The sequence below is a fragment of the Callionymus lyra genome, chromosome 12, assembly GCF_982586985.1.
Source record: "Callionymus lyra chromosome 12, fCalLyr1.hap1.1, whole genome shotgun sequence".
Lineage (NCBI taxonomy): Eukaryota > Metazoa > Chordata > Actinopteri > Syngnathiformes > Callionymidae > Callionymus > Callionymus lyra.
This window is the reverse complement of record NC_141829.1, coordinates 17440857-17457569: the sequence shown is the minus strand read 5'-3', so window position 1 is coordinate 17457569 and position 16713 is coordinate 17440857. Positions and strand designations below refer to the sequence as shown.

The window sequence follows — 16713 nt, the reverse complement described above, 5'->3', positions numbered from 1 at the left end:
CTACTGAGTCCTATACACTGCTTGTCATTCCTGACTGTACCAGATATGATGCCGGCAAGTACAACCTCTGTCTGGAGAATGTTGCTGGAAAGAAAACTGGCTTTGTCAATGTTCGGGTTTTGGATACACCAGGACCCCCAGTTAACCTCAAACCCAGAGAGATCACCAAGAATAGCATCACCCTGCAGTGGGAGATTCCTATCATTGATGGGGGTTCAAAGATCCATAATTACATAATTGAAAAGAGAGAAGCTACAAAGAAGGCATACACTGTACTAAGCACCACATGGCAAAAGTGTTCCTTCAAAATGTTGGACTTGGAAGAGGGAGCATACTATTACTTCCGTATCTCTGCTGAGAATGACCTCGGAGTTGGAGAACCTGCTGAAACACCCGAACCAATCAGAGTTTCACAGTCACCTTCTGCACCAGAGAACCTGTTTATCACGGATGTTACCGCGAGCAGTGCAAATTTGGCGTGGACCAAGCCGCTGCATGATGGCGGAAGTTTAATTACAGGTTATGCAATTGAGGCACAGAGTAAAGACACTGATCAGTGGGTGCATGTAACCACCATCAAAGCATTGGACTACACTGTTCCAGATCTAATAGAGGGCAAAGAGTATACCTTCCGCATTATGGCAGTCAACGCATCAGGCAGAAGTGACCCCCGTGAGAGCAGACCAGTGGTAATTAGGGAGCAAACATCTGCTCCGTTATTTGACCTGCGTGGCGTCTACCAGAAAACTGTGATCGCTAGGGCTGGAGATCGAGTTAAGGTGGAGATTCCAGTACTTGGAAAACCCAGACCTTTAATTTCATGGAAGAAAGGTGAAACAGTGTTTAAGGAGACACAGAGAATGAATGTTGAAACCACAGCCACATCAACTATCCTGAACATTAGTGAGATCAAGAGAACCGACGGAGGCCAATATTCCATGACTGGAAAGAACATGCTCGGTGCAGTAACGGAAATAATAACTGTGTTGGTTCATGACATTCCTGGACCTCCAACTGGTCCCATCAAACTAGAAGAAGTTTCTTGTGACTATGTGCTCATGTCATGGGAGGCACCAGAAAATGACGGAGGTGTTCCTATCAATAACTACATTGTTGAGATGCGAGAGACAACTGGTACCTCCTGGATTGAGCTAGCAGCAACTGTGATCCGAACCACTTTCAAAGCAGCCCGCCTTAACACTGGAACTGGATATCAGTTTCGTGTCAAGGCTCAAAACAGATATGGTATGGGCCCCTACATTATCTCAGAAACAGTCATAGCTGCCTATCCATTTGATGTGCCTGGACAGCCAGGAGTGCCAACAGTCACTTTCTTCAACAAGGATGCCATGACCCTCAGCTGGAATGAACCATCAACTGATGGTGGCAGTCCAATCTTAGGTTACCATGTCGAGAGGAAAGAGAGAAACAGCATTTTGTGGCAAAAGATCAGCAAAGCCCTTGTGGTCGGAAACATCTACAAGTCAGTAGGTCTCGTTGATGGAATTGCTTATGAGCATCGGGTTATTGCTGAAAACATGGCTGGCCTTAGCAAGGCAAGCAAACCATCTGAACCAACATATGCTCTCGACCCTGTGGACTCACCAGGCAGGCCAGTGGCACTGAACATTACTAGACATGAGGTAACAGTCACTTGGACCAAACCAGAGGGAGATGGTGGATTTTCCATTACCGGTTACACAGTGGAAAGGAGAGAGATGCCTAGTGGACGATGGCTCAAAGCCAATTTCAATAACATCCTTGACACCGTCTATACCATCAGTGGTCTTATTGAAGATGCAACCTATGAATTCCGTGTTTTTGCCAGAAACTCAGCTGGTGCTGTTAGCGCGCCATCCCAGGCATCAGAGGCCATCACATGCAGAGATGATATTGAGGAGCCAAGACTGAACGTTGATGCTTCATATAGCAGCAATGTGGTGGTCATGGCTGGGGAAATCTTTAAACTGGAGGCAAATGTGACTGGCAGGCCTATCCCATATCTTGTATGGACAAAGGAAGGAAAAGAATTGGAGGATACAGCCAAGCTAGAAATAAAGACTACTGACTTCCACACGGTTTTGACTAACAAGGACTCCCTGAGAAGAGATGGTGGAATTTACACTCTAACTGCTAGCAATCCGGGGGGCTTTGCTAAATTTACTTTCAATGTCAAGATTCTTGACAGACCAGGACCGCCTGACTCTCTCACTATAACGGATGTTGCAGCTGAGAAATGTGTTCTTAATTGGTTGCATCCAACACATGATGGTGGAGCCAAGATTGAGTACTTCATCATTCAAAGACGTGAGACCAGCAGATTGGCATGGACAAATGTGGCCACTGATCTCCAGGCAAACAGGTTCAAAGTCACTAAGTTGCTGAAGGGCAACGAATATATTTTTAGGGTCATGGCTGTTAACAAGTATGGTATTGGTGAACCTCTTGAGTCTGAACCTATTATCTGTGTCAATCCTTATGTGGTAAGCGACCCTCCTGGGCAGCCTGAGGTGACAACCATTACCAAAGAATCCATGGTTGTCTGTTGGGAGCGCCCTGAACATGATGGTGGAAGCAGTATCAATACCTACGTTGTCGAGCGACGGGACAAGACTGGCCTGCGATGGGTGAAGTGCAACAAGAGGACGGTAACAGATTTACGTTTCAAAGTTTCTGGTCTAACAGCTGGTCATGAATATGAATTTAGAATCCTTGCCGAAAACAACGCAGGACTAAGCCAGCCGAGTCTGTCCAGTCCCCTTTATAAGGCCATGGACACAATCTTCCAGCCTGGCCCTCCAGGCAATCCAAGAGTGCTAGACACAACTAAATCTTCTATCACCCTTGCATGGAACAAACCTGTATATGATGGTGGTTCTGAGATTAATGGGTATGTTGTGGAGACCTGCCTACCAGAAGAAGATGAGTGGACAATTCACACCCCTAAGAAAGGATGGACAGCCACCTCCTTCACCATCACCAACCTTAATGAAAACCAAGAGTACAAAATCAACATCTGTGCTACAAACTGTGAAGGCATAGGGGAGCCTGCTGCAGTGCCTGGAGCTCCAAAATCAGAGGATAGGTTGCTACCTCCTGAAATTGAACTTGGAGCAGAACTTCGAAAAGTGGTGTGCATCAGAGCGTGCAGCACCCTCAGGCTCTTTGTACCAATCAAAGGGAGACCAGCACCCGAAGTAAAATGGTCAAGGGAACATGGTGCATCGATAGATAAGGCCAACATTGAAGTCACCTCATCTTTCACCAATCTACAGGTTGACAATGTTGACAGGTTTGATGGCGGTAAATATATGGTAACCGTTGAGAACGCGACTGGAAGTAAGACAGCCTTTGTCAATGTCAGGGTGCTTGATACCCCTGGTGCCCCTCAAAACTTGATCATCAAAGAGGTAACAAGAACCTCTGTTTACCTTGTTTGGGATGCACCTCTAATAGATGGTGGCTCAAGAGTCCGCAACTATGTTGTGGAAAAGCGTGAATCCACCCGCAAGGCTTATTCAACCGTCTGTGCCAGCTGCCACAAGTCTAGTTGGAAAGTGGGAGACTTGGAGGAAGGCAAAATGTACTTTTTCAGGATTCTTGCTGAGAACGAGTATGGCATTGGCTTGCCAGTGGAAACCTGTGAACCAATTAAAGTTTCAGAAAAACCTCTGCCCCCAGGAAAAGTCTCCCTCCGTGAGGTGACTGGTACCAGTGTGACACTTACCTGGGAAAAACCAGATCATGACGGAGGCAGTCGAATCACAGGCTACATTGTTGAGATGCAGGGCAAAGGCAGTGAGAAGTGGACTCAGGTCATGATCGTGAAGACAAATGAGGCTATTGTAACTGGTCTGACACAAGGAGAAGAATACATGTTCCGTATTTCAGCAACAAATGAAAAGGGTGTTAGTGACCCACGCCCTCTCAGTTTGCCTGTTGTTGCTAAAGACCTGATTATCTCACCAACTTTCAAATTGGCCTTTAGCACATTTAGTGTCCTTGCTGGAGATGATCTGAAAGTGGAAATTCCATATGCTGCCTGTCCAAAAGCAACTGTGACATGGCTAAAAGATGGTGTTGTTCTTAAGGAGACAACCCGAGTTAATACTGTTGTTAGTGATAAGAGCCTTCTTTTGGTGATTAAAGAGGCTTGCAGGGATGACATAGGAACGTATGCTATCAAATTAAGTAACACAGCAGGTGAAGCATCTACAGACATTAATATTGTTGTACTTGACAAGCCAGGACCTCCAACTGGACCCATCAAACTTGATGAGGTGACTTCTGACAGTGTTGTACTATCCTGGAATCCACCTGAATATGACGGTGGTTGCTCCATTAACAACTACATTGTTGAGAAGCGAGACACATCAACCACAAACTGGCAGATTGTGTCTGCCACGGTTGCCCGGACAACTATCAAAGCAGCCCGCCTCAAGACTGGATGCGAGTATCAATTCAGAATAGCAGCAGAAAACAGATACGGCAAATCATCAGTCCTGGTTTCGGAAAGCATTATTGCACAATATCCATTTGAGGTACCAAGTGCTCCGAGATCTGTTGCAGTTCAATCAGCCACAAAGGAAACCATGATCGTTGTGTGGGATAAACCAAGCACTGATGGTGGAAGCAAGATTTTAGGCTACCATGTAGAGCTCAAAGAAAGAAACAGTATTCTTTGGGTGAAACAAAACAAGCAACTCATCCCTGAAACAAGGCTTAAAGTAGTTGGACTTGAGGAAGGTATTGATTATGAGTTCAGAGTGTATGCAGAAAATATAGTGGGCATCAGCAAAGTCAGCAAAGTGACTGAAATGCAAGTAGCCAGAGATCCCTGCGACAGGCCAGGAAAAGCAGAGGCTGTCATTGTTACCAGAAACCAAGTCACGTTACGATGGACAAAACCAGAGTATGATGGCGGCATCAAAATCACCGGCTATGTTGTGGAAAAGAAAGAAGGGAGTGGGCGTTGGATGAAGGCCAGTTTCACCAATATAATCGAAACAACATTCGCTGTCACAGGTCTGACTGAAAACCAAATTTATGAGTTTCGTGTCATTGCCAGAAATGCTGCAGGAGTCTTCAGTCAACCATCTGACTCTACTGGTTCTATCACAGCAATTGATGAAGTGGATCCCCCTAAAATTGACCTGGAATCTAAGTACTCACAGGCAGTTGTCATAAATGCTGGTGACACATTTAGGCTGGAGGCCACCATTTATGGTAAACCAGTGCCCACGGTGCACTGGCTGAAGGAAGGCCAAGAGATCACAGAGGCTCCTCGTACAGATATTAAGAACACAGAATTCAAAGCCTCTCTCGTGGTCAAAGAAGCCATACGTGTTGATGGAGGCCAGTACGCCTTGCTTGTAAAGAATGTGGGAGGAGAGAAAACTGTCACTTTTAATGTGAAGGTTCTTGATAGACCAGGACCACCTGAGGGCCCGATTTCCATTTATGGTGTCACAAATGAGAAATGCTCCATTTCCTGGAAATCTCCATTGCAAGACGGGGGAAGTGACGTTTCTCATTACATTATTGAGCGTAGAGAGACAAGCAGGCTGGTATGGACTGTTGTGGAACCCAAAGTTCAAACACTTAATGTGAAAATTACCAAACTTCTACCCGGAAATGAATATATATTCAGAGTGATTCCAGTCAACAAGTACGGAGTTGGCGAGCCTTTAGAATCTGATGCTATGATTGCAAGAAACCCATTCTTGACACCCCACCCACCGACAGAGGTTGACATTTCCACAATCAGCAAAGATTCAATGGTAGTGACTTGGGAGCGACCAACTAATGATGGTGGCAGTGCAATCCAAGGTTATGTTGTGGAGAAACGTGACAAGGATGGAGTAAGATGGACCAGATGCAACAAGCGCACAGTGAGTGAGCTTCGCTTTAGGGTCACAGGGCTGATTGAGAACCACAGCTATGAATTTAGGGTTGCTGCAGAGAATGCTGCAGGCATTGGAACACCAAGTCCTGCAACAGTATATTACAAAGCATTAGACCCCGTCTTCAAGCCTGGGCCACCAAACAATCCGAAAGTTGTTGACACATCCAGATCCACTGTGTCCTTGATATGGGGTAAACCGATTTATGATGGAGGTTGCGAGATTCAGTCCTACATTGTTGAGGCCTCTAATGGAGCATCAGACGAGTGGTTCATGTGCACCCCTCCTACTGGCATCACTGGCACAAAGTTCACTGTGACCAAACTTTTGGAGAAGCATGAATATCACTTCAGAGTTTGTGCTATCAACAGAGTTGGGGTTGGTGAGCATGCCGATGTCCCTGGAAAAGTACTTATGGAAGCCAAGCTTGAGGCTCCTGATCTTGATCTTGATGCTGACATGAGAAAAATGATCAACATCAGAGCAGCCAGCACGCTGCGGTTGTTTGTTCCTGTAAGAGGACGTCCAGCACCAGAAGTCAAATGGGGCAAGGTTGATGGTGAGATTAAAGAGACCGCTCAAATTGACAACACCAGCACTTATGCCTCACTTGTCATAGAAAATGTCGACAGGTTTGACAGTGGCAAGTACACTGTCACTGCAGAGAATGCCAGTGGAGTGAAGTCTGTCTTCATCAGCGTCAGAGTTCTGGACTCACCTAGCCCTCCAAATAATTTCATGGTGAAGGAGATAACTAAGAATTCTGTCACTCTTACATGGGAGCCTCCACTGCTAGATGGTGGATCAAAGATTAAGCATTACATTGTAGAGAAACGGGAGAGTACCAGAAAGGTTTACTCTCCAATAACAACATGCAATAAGATGACTTGGAAAATTGAGCCTTTGCCAGAGGGGGGAACTTTCTTTTTCAGAGTTCTGGCTGAGAATGAATATGGTGTTGGGCTTCCTGCTAAAACTTTGAATCCTGTCAAAATATCTGAGAAACCTCAACCACCTGGAAAAGTTAGTGTGCTTGATGTTACTCATAGCACTGTGACACTGACCTGGGAAAGGCCTGAGCATGATGGTGGGAGCCGAATCAGTTTCTATGAGGTTGAAATGGCCCCTAAAGACAGTGAAGTCTGGTCTGTTTGTGCAAGTGGAAAGTCACTGGAAACACTTGTGACTAACCTACTGAAAGGAGAAGAATACCAGTTTAGAGTTGTGGCTGTCAATGACAAGGGAAGAAGCGACCCTCGACAGTTGGCTCAGACAGTAATTGCAAAGGACCTTGTGATTGAACCTGCTGTGAGACCTAAAGTTAGCTTATACAGTGTTCAAGTGGGCTACGACTTAAAGATTGAAGTACCTGTTGCAGGTCATCCTAGGCCAACTATCACCTGGAATAAAGATGGCGCAGCTTTGAAGCAGACAACCAGAGTAAATGTGACGGATTCTATTCAGCAAACCACACTCACCATTAAAGATGCGACCAGAGAGGATGGAGGCTTGTACAGCATCAATGTTTATAATCCTTTTGGGTCGAAGGATGCAACTGTTGAAGTCGTTACCCTTGACAAACCAGGCCCACCCACAGGCCCTGTCAGATTGGATGACATAAGTGCAGAGAGTATCACTCTTAACTGGGAACCTCCATCTTATACTGGTGGATGTCCAATCTCCAACTATGTTGTGGAAAAGCGTGACACAACCACAACAAACTGGATGGTTGTTTCTGCCACTGTGGCCAGAACTACGTTAAAGGTGGCTAATTTGAAGACAGGTGCTGAATACCAGTTCAGAATTTATGCTGAAAACAGATATGGAAAAAGTTATGCAATTGATTCAGAGCCTGTGCTTGCACAGTACCCCTTCCAAGAACCAGGTTCCCCTGGAACGCCATTCGTGTCCTCATACTCCAAAGATTACATGGTGGTTGAGTGGCATAAACCACCATCAGATGGAGGAAGCAGCATCTTGGGCTATCATATTGAGCGTAAAGAGAAGAACAGTATTCTATGGACCAAGATCAACAAATCCCTGGTTCAAGACTGTAGGTTTAAGTCGACTCCTCTGGAGGAAGGAATTGAGTACGAATACAGAGTCTATGCAGAGAATATTGTTGGTATTGGAAAATGCAGCAAAGTATCAGAGGTCTTTGTAGCTCGTGACCCTTGTGACCCACCTGGTTGTCCGGAAGCAGTGATTGTTACAAGACATTCAGTGAAGCTGAGGTGGACACCGCCACAGTATGATGGTGGATGCATAGTCACCGGCTATGTGGTGGAAAAGCGTGACCTCCCTGAAGGAAAGTGGATGAAGGCAAGTTTTGCAAATATCATTGATCATGAATTCACAGTCACAGGGCTGTTAGAAGACAATAAATATGACTTTAGAGTCATTGCAAGGAATGCAGCTGGTGCTATCAGCAAGCCTTCCCAGAGCACAAGCCCTATTACAGCCAAGGACGAGGTTGACCCACCCAACTATGAAACAGATTCAAAGTACAACCAGACTCTGGTCATCAATGCGGGAGAGACCTTCACTCTGGAGGCCAATGTTAAAGGAAAACCAATCCCTACAGCCCAGTGGTTTAAAGGAAATGTAGAAGTCGAAAACTCAGCGAGAGCTGAAATCAAAAACACAGATTTTAGGGCATTGGTTGTTGTGAAAGATGCTATCAGAGTGGACGGTGGTCAATATACATTGCTTTTAACTAATGTTGCCGGCACCAAAACTGTGCCGTTTACTGTGAAGGTCTTAGATAGACCGGGCCCACCAGAAGGACCATTAACTGTCAGCAATGTCAGTGAAGAGAAATGCTCATTGTCCTGGCTGCCACCAAGGCATGACGGAGGTGGAAGCATCTCTCACTATATCATTCAGAAGAGAGAGACAAGCCGCTTGGCCTGGACTGTAGTTACGGGAGATTGTGGAGCTACAATGTTCAAGGTAACAAAACTACTGAAAGGAAATGAATATATCTTCAGAGTTATAGGTGTTAACAAATATGGTGAAGGTGAGCCACTCGAATCTGTGCCAGTCATCATGAGAAACCCATTCATCCCCCCAAGTCCACCTAAAGAGCTGGAAATTACAAACATTACCAGGGACTCCATGACTGTGTGCTGGAATCGACCACAGGCCAACGGTGGAAGTGAGATTGTTGGTTACATTGTCGAAAAAAGAGACCGAGCTGGAATCAGATGGACCAAGTGTAACAAACGCAGGGTTACTGACCTGCGCTTCAGGGTAACGGGGCTCACTGAGGATCATGAATATGAGTTTAGGGTCTCTGCTGAGAACTCAGCTGGAGTTGGTCAACCAAGCACAGTAACCCCCTACCTGAAGGCCTGTGACCCAACTTTTGAACCTGGCTGCCCCACTAACATTCATATTCTTGACACAACAAAAGACTCTGTATCTTTAGCCTGGCAGAGACCCATCTATGATGGTGGTTGTGACATCCAAGGATATGCTGTGGAAATAACCAAAGTCGATGAAGAGGAATGGACAATATGTACTCCACCATTCGGGGTTAAAGCTACTAAATACACAATCACAAAGTTGGTTGAGCATCAGGAATACAGAGTACGTGTCTGTGCCATCAATAAGCTTGGCGTTGGAGAACCTTCTGAGCTCTTGGGTGTAATAAAACCTTTAGATAAAATTGAAGCTCCTGAGATGATTCTTGATTCAGAACTTAGAAAGGGGGTAGTTGTGTGGGCCGGAGGGTCAATGCGAATCTCCATTCCTTTTAAAGGACGTCCTGCCCCAGAGATTAGCTGGTCAAAAGACGATGGGATGCTTCCAAGTAAAGTTCAGATCGAGAAAGGTGATGATTACACGCAGCTCTCTATTGATATTTGTGACAGGTATGATGCTGGAAAATACATTCTCAACTTGGAAAACAGTGCTGGTACCAAATCGGCCTTTGTCTCGGTAAAGGTCCTTGACACCCCAGGAGCACCACTCAATCTAACAGTAAAAGACATCAAGAGAGAAAGTGTGACTTTGACTTGGGAACCTCCTCTGATTGACGGTGGGTCAAGGATCAAAAACTATTTAGTTGAGAAGCGTGAGTCAAATAGGATAGTTTACTCCAATGTTGACAACAAATGCACAAAAACCAGCTATCGCATTACTGGCCTGACAGAAGGAATGGTTTACTACTTCAGAGTCTTAGCCGAGAATGAGTTTGGTGTGGGTCTGCCAATTGAGACAGAAGACTCAGTTAAGACTTCTGAGCCTCCCTTGTCTGTTGGAAAGATCACTCTAACAGAAGTAACTAAAACCTCGGCCTCACTGATCTGGGAGAAACCAGTTCATGATGGAGGCAGCAGGATTTTGGGCTATTACATTGAGATGCAGCCGGTTGGCTCAGATGAGTGGGTAATTGCAGCTACATCAAAAACTTGTGAAGGCACAGTAACAGGCCTTAGCGCCGGACATGAGTACCTCTTTAGAGTAACTGCGTTCAATGACAAGGGAAAGAGTGATCCCAAACCATTGGCTGCTCCAGTTGTTGCAAAAGATGTCACTGTCACACCAGGTTTCAAAATGGCATTCAACACTTACAGTCTACAAAATGGTGAAGATTTAAAAATTGAAATTCCAGTCATCGGTCGCCCAGTGCCCAAAGTTGAATGGAAGAAGGAGGGCCAGGCTCTGAAAGAAACTACACGGCTAAATGTGTCCAGCACTCAATCCTTTACTAAGCTCTACATTAAGGATGCCAATAAAGATGACTCCGGTAAATACACAGTAACTGCCACCAGTAGTATTGGAACAGCAACTGAAGAACTTCTTGTAATAATTCTAGAAAAACCAGGTCCTCCTACTGGTCCAGTGAAGATTGATGAAGTAAGCTCTAACTATGTAACTCTGTCCTGGGAGCCTCCTGAGTACACTGGAGGATGTCAAATTAACAACTATATAGTAGAGAAAAGAGACACCACAACAACCTCGTGGCAGATAGTCTCTGCTACAATTGCAAGAACAACAATTAAGGTCAGCAACTTGAAGACCGGAGTTGAATACCAGTTCAGAGTGTCTGCTGAGAATAGATATGGAAAGAGTTCTGCTATAATCTCCCCCAGTGTCATTGCTCAGTATCCATTTAGTGTGCCTGCAGCTCCAGGAACACCAACTATTTCTGCAACAACCAAGGATAGCATGGTCATAGAATGGAAACCACCAACCAACAATGGTGGAAGCCCAGTCCTGGGTTATCATCTCGAGAGAAAAGAAAAGAATAGTCTTTTGTGGACTAAACTCAACAAGCTGCTTATCCCAGATGCACGTTTCAAGACCATAGAGTTGGAGGAAGGTATTGAGTACGAATTCAGAGTTTGTGCAGAAAACATTGCTGGACTTAGCCCAGTCAGCAAAGTTTCTGAGAGCACTGTGGCAAGGGATCCCTGTGACTCTCCTGGCACACCTGAGGCCATTGAAATCACCCGAAATCATGTTACACTGCATTGGACTAGACCACAGTATGATGGAGGAAGCGCAATTACAGGTTACTTGATTGAAAGAAAGAAGCATCCAGACACCCGCTGGATGAAGGCCAGTTTCACAAACATTATTGAAACTCAATTCACACTTAGCGGGCTTACAGAGGACTGTGTTTATGAGTTTAGAGTCATTGCTAGGAATGCTGCTGGTATCTCCAGTGCTCCATCCCAGAGCACAGGGGAAATCACTGCTAAAGATGAGATTGAAGCCCCAGAAGCTACTATGGATCCTAAATTCAAGGATCTCACTGTCGTTCATGCAGGGGACAGTTTTGTGATAGATGCTGACTACACAGGCAAGCCAATGCCAGAGGTGTCCTGGTTAAAGGATGGGAAGGAGATCGATAAAACCACACCAAGAATGGAAATAAAGACCACACTTACTCATACCATCTTGACAGTAAAGGATTGCATCCGACTGGATGGAGGCCACTTTGTACTGAAACTTGTCAATGTAGGAGGAGTGAAGATGATACCTGTTAATGTTAAAGTCCTGGACAGACCTGGTCCACCAGATGGGCCGCTTGAAATTAAAGGAGTAACAGCTGAAAAGTGTTATCTCCACTGGAGCCATCCTTCTCATGATGGCGGCGCTAGCATCTCACACTATATTATTGAAAAACGTGAGACTAGTCGTCTTTCATGGACTATGGTGGAGCCCAAAATTCAGGCAATCAGCTACAAAGTCACAAAACTGCTTCAAGGGAACGAGTACATTTTCAGAGTGACAGCAGTTAATAAATATGGCATTGGGGAGCCACTAGAATCTGATCCCGTAATTGCTCGAAATCCTTTTACCACACCAAGTGCCCCTTCAATTCCAGAGGAAGGTGCTATAACTCGGGACTCGATTGTACTGACTTGGGAGAGACCAGAGGATAATGGAGGTGCCGAAATTGAAGGATACATACTTGAAAAACGTGACAAGGATGGCATTAGATGGAGTAAGTGCAACAAAAAGAGGTTGAACGACATACGTTTTAGATGTACTGGTCTCACAGAGGGTCACTCTTATGAGTTCCGGGTCTCTGCTGAAAATGCTGCAGGTGTTGGAAAACCAAGCTCACCAACCCAATACATCAAAGCATGTGATTGTACTTACCCACCAGGGCCTCCAAACAATCCTAAATTAACTGACCATTCCAGTACAACAGCTTCCCTTTCTTGGTCCAGGCCCATATATGATGGTGGAGCACCCATCAGTGGCTACATAGTCGAAATGAAGGAAGCAATGGATGATGAATGGGTCACATGCACTCCAACCACCGGAGTTCAGGAAACACACTACACCGTTAAGAAACTGAAGGAGAATGCAGAATACAATTTCCGCATCTGTGCTCTCAACTGTGAGGGAGTGGGTGAACATGTTGACCTCCCTGGGTCTGTGATCGCAGCGGAAAAGCTTGAAGCTCCTGAAATCGAATTGGATGCCGATTTAAGAAAGATGGTCAATGTCCGAGCCACAGCTACCCTTCGTCTGTTTGTGACAATCAAAGGAAAGCCTGAGCCAGAGGTCAGGTGGTCAAAGGCAGAAGGAAATCTGAACGAGCGTGCACAGATTGACGTGACAAGCTCATACACAATGCTGGTAATTGAAAATGTTGACAGATTTGATACTGGTAAATATGTCCTCACCCTGGATAATCTTAGTGGTTCCAAGTCAGCATTTATCAATGTAAGAGTTCTTGATTCCCCAAGTGCTCCAACAAACCTAGAGGTCAAAGATGTCAAGAGAAATTCAGTCTCCCTCTCCTGGGAGCCTCCACTTATTGATGGTGGAGCCAAGATATCCCATTATATTGTAGAAAAGAGAGAGCAGAAGAGATTGGCATTTACAAGCGTTTGCAACAATTGTGTAAGAAACTCCTTCATTATCTCAGATTTGCAGGAGGGAGCCCGTTACTACTTCCGTGTTCTAGCTGTAAATGAGCTTGGTGTGGGTCTGCCAGCTTCTACGGATCAAGTTAAAATATCAGAGCCTCCACTGCCTCCAGGAAAAATCATATTAGTTGATGTGACCCGTCATACCGTGACCCTATCATGGGAGAAACCAGATCATGACGGTGGCAGCAAGATAACAAATTACATTGTTGAGATGCAGCCGAAGGGTGATGACAAATGGACGGTGTGCAGTGAAGTTAAAGCCCTCGAGACCACAATTCATGGACTTACGACTGGAGAGGAATACTCATTTAGGGTCATTGCTGTGAACGATAAGGGCACCAGTGATGCCAAGCCTTTAGCTACCCCCGTAGTATTAAAGGACATCACAATGGAACCAACTATCAAGCTACTTTTCAACACATACAGTGTAAAGGCTGGGGAAGACCTTAAGATTGATGTACCATTCAGAGGAAGACCTGAACCAGAAGTCACCTGGAAGAAGGATGGCCATGCACTGAAGCAAACAACCAGGGTCAATGTTCTCACCTCCAAAACATCATCAAAGATTCTAATCAAGGACTCAACCAAGGAGGATGTAGGAAAATATGAAATGACCTTGACTAACTCTGTGGGGACCAAAACAGCTGATATAACTGTGATAATCCTGGACAAACCTGGATCACCCAGCAACATCAAGGTAGATGAAGTGAGTGCTGACTTCATTTGTCTGTCCTGGGACCCCCCAACTTATGACGGTGGTTGCCAAATCAACAACTATGTAGTGGAAAAGAGAGACACAACTACAACTAATTGGCAAATTGTGTCTGCCACAGTAGCCAGAACATCAATTAAGGTGTCTCGTCTTAGTCAGGGAACAGAGTACCAATTTCGTATTGCAGCTGAAAATCGATATGGCAAGAGTCCTTCTATCGACTCATCTCCTATTGTAGCTCAGTATCCCTTTGAACCTCCAGCTCCTCCGACTAACCTCCATGTTTCTCATGCGACAAAGTCAGGAATGCTAGTTGTTTGGGGAAGACCAGCAAATGATGGTGGAAGCCCTGTTATTGGGTATCACATTGAATGCAAAGACCAGAGCAGTATCCTTTGGACAAAGGTCAACAGAGGGCTTCTTGCAGAGAACCAATTTAAGATGACTGGGCTTGAAGAAGGCTTGCTGTATCAGTTTAGGGTTTATGCTGAGAACATTGCTGGAATTGGATCTTCCACTAAGGCCAGTGAACCTGTGTCAGCCAGGGATCCATGTGAATCTCCACGAAATCTCCGTGTTACAAACATCACAAGGAACTCAGTCTCCCTCTTCTGGGATAAACCAGAGTATGATGGAGGGGTCAAGATTACTGGCTACATTGTTGAGCGCAAGGAGCTACCTGATGGTCGCTGGCTTAAGTGCAACTTCAATAATCTCCAGGAAACCTCATTTGATGTCACTGGTCTCACAGAAGATGTCCAGTATGATTTTCACATTATCGCTAAAAATTCTGCAGATATGTTGAGCACGCCTTCACATAACACTGGAGCCATCACGGTCAAGGATGATGTGGACCCACCCACTATTATCTTGGAGGACAAGTTTAGACAACTGGTTGTAGTAAAAGCTGGGGAGATTATTCAAATTGACGCTGAAATCACAGGCCGCCCACTACCAGTTGTGTCCTGGTCAAAGGATGGAAAGGATATTGATGCCAAAGCTCGGTGTGAAGTTACTTCCACAAACTTTGCAACTACACTTATTGTCAGAGATGTAATCCGCAGAGATTCTGGCCAGTACGTGCTTACCCTGCACAATGTGGCAGGAACCAGAGCAGTGGCCATCAACTGCAAAGTTTTAGACAGACCTGGGCCTTCATCAGGACCGTTAGCAGTATCTGGTCTAACCGCAGAAAAATGCACAATAACCTGGGGACCCCCGCAAGAGAACGGTGGGGCGGAAATCATGCACTACATCGTTGAGAAACGGGAGACCAGTCGCCTTGCCTGGACTCTTGTTTATGGAGACATGAAGGCCACGACCTGTAAAGTAACAAAGCTGCTGAAAGGAAATGAGTATATATTCAGAGTTCGAGGAGTCAACAAGTACGGCGATGGCGAACCTCTGGAGAGTGATGCGACAAAGGCCATAGATCCGTTTACAGTACCTGCTGCCCCCACTAATGTCCAGGTCACCTCAGTGACCAGTGAAGCAATGACCATTTGTTGGGAAAGACCAGTTTCTGATGGAGGCAGCAGCATTGCCGGCTACGTCATAGAGAGGCGAGAAAAGACCGGACTGCGCTGGTGCCGTGTCAATAAGAAACCTGTTTATGATTTAAGAGTCAAAGCTTCTAACCTTCGTGGGGGCTGTGATTATGAATACAGAGTTTTTGCTGAAAATGCTGCAGGACTTAGTGCTCCCAGCATCCCATGTCCATTGACCAAAGCTGAAGATCCACAGTTTTTGCCTTCACCACCAGCTAAGCCTAAAATCATTGACTCCACAAAGACCACTGTTACTCTTTCATGGAGTAAACCTCTGTTTGATGGTGGGGCACCTGTGACTGGTTATAGAGTGGAGTATCGGAAAACCCTCGATGATGAATGGACTGTTGGAGTGCAAAATACTAGAAACACAGAGTTCACAGTAGTGGGACTTAGACCTGGGGCTGAATACGTTTTTGTTGTCAGGTCTATCAACAAGATTGGGGCAAGTGAGCCAAGTCCTGAGTCAGACAGACAGGTGGCCAAGGAGAGTGAGGAGGAGCCATTCTTCGATATAAGCAATGAGATGAGAAAGACCCTTGTCGTTCGGGATGGTAGTTCATTTACAATGACTGTACCATTCAGAGGCAAACCCATCCCCAATGTGACCTGGGCAAAGTCAGACGTTGACCTCAGGGTCCGGGCTGTCATAGACACCACTGACACGTTCTCCTCCATTACACTAGAAAAAGCTACTCGAGATGACTCTGGCAAATATACGATCACTTTGTCAAGCGTGGCTGGAACTGCATCATTGACACTCAATGTAAGAGTCTTGGATTCACCTGGCCCTCCTTCCTGTATCGAGGTGAAAGATGTCACAAAGACATCTGCAACTGTGACTTGGGATACTCCAGAAAATGAAGGTGGTGGACCAGTAAAAAATTATCTGGTAGACATCCGTGAAGCCAGCAAGAAAGGTTGGACAAGACTTACTGATACCTGCAACAGGCTGACATATAAGGTGTCAGATCTTCAAGAGGGAGAGGTCTACTACTTTCGGGTTGTGGGTGAGAATGAATATGGCATAGGTATCCCAGCTGAGACCAAGGAGGGAACGAAGATTACAGGTAAACCAATAATCACATTTAAAACATTGAGTTAACTCTTGGTGTTTTTGTTGTTACTTTACTTTGTTTTTCTTTTGATGG

The 16713-nt window shown here is 45.4% G+C and overlaps 2 protein-coding genes across 2 annotated transcripts in view; both read left to right on the top strand.

The window, feature by feature from the left end:
- Positions 1-9943, top strand: part of LOC148068491 (titin-like) — a 68713-nt gene extending 58770 nt beyond the window's left edge. Inside the window, exons 117-122 of the mRNA XM_087804615.1 lie at positions 44-5359; positions 6074-6744; positions 7753-8507; positions 9048-9155; positions 9684-9778; positions 9868-9943. Coding sequence (XP_087660741.1) covers positions 44-5359; positions 6074-6744; positions 7753-8507; positions 9048-9155; positions 9684-9778; positions 9868-9943 — 7021 coding nt within the window. The remainder of the gene's footprint in view (positions 1-43; positions 5360-6073; positions 6745-7752; positions 8508-9047; positions 9156-9683; positions 9779-9867) is intronic.
- A 177-nt stretch (positions 9944-10120) lies between these two features.
- LOC148068490 (titin-like) overlaps positions 10121-16713 on the top strand; it is a 30949-nt gene continuing 24356 nt past the window's right edge. The window contains exon 1 of the mRNA XM_087804800.1: positions 10121-16632. Coding sequence (XP_087660926.1) covers positions 10269-16632 — 6364 coding nt within the window. The 5' untranslated portion in view covers positions 10121-10268. The remainder of the gene's footprint in view (positions 16633-16713) is intronic.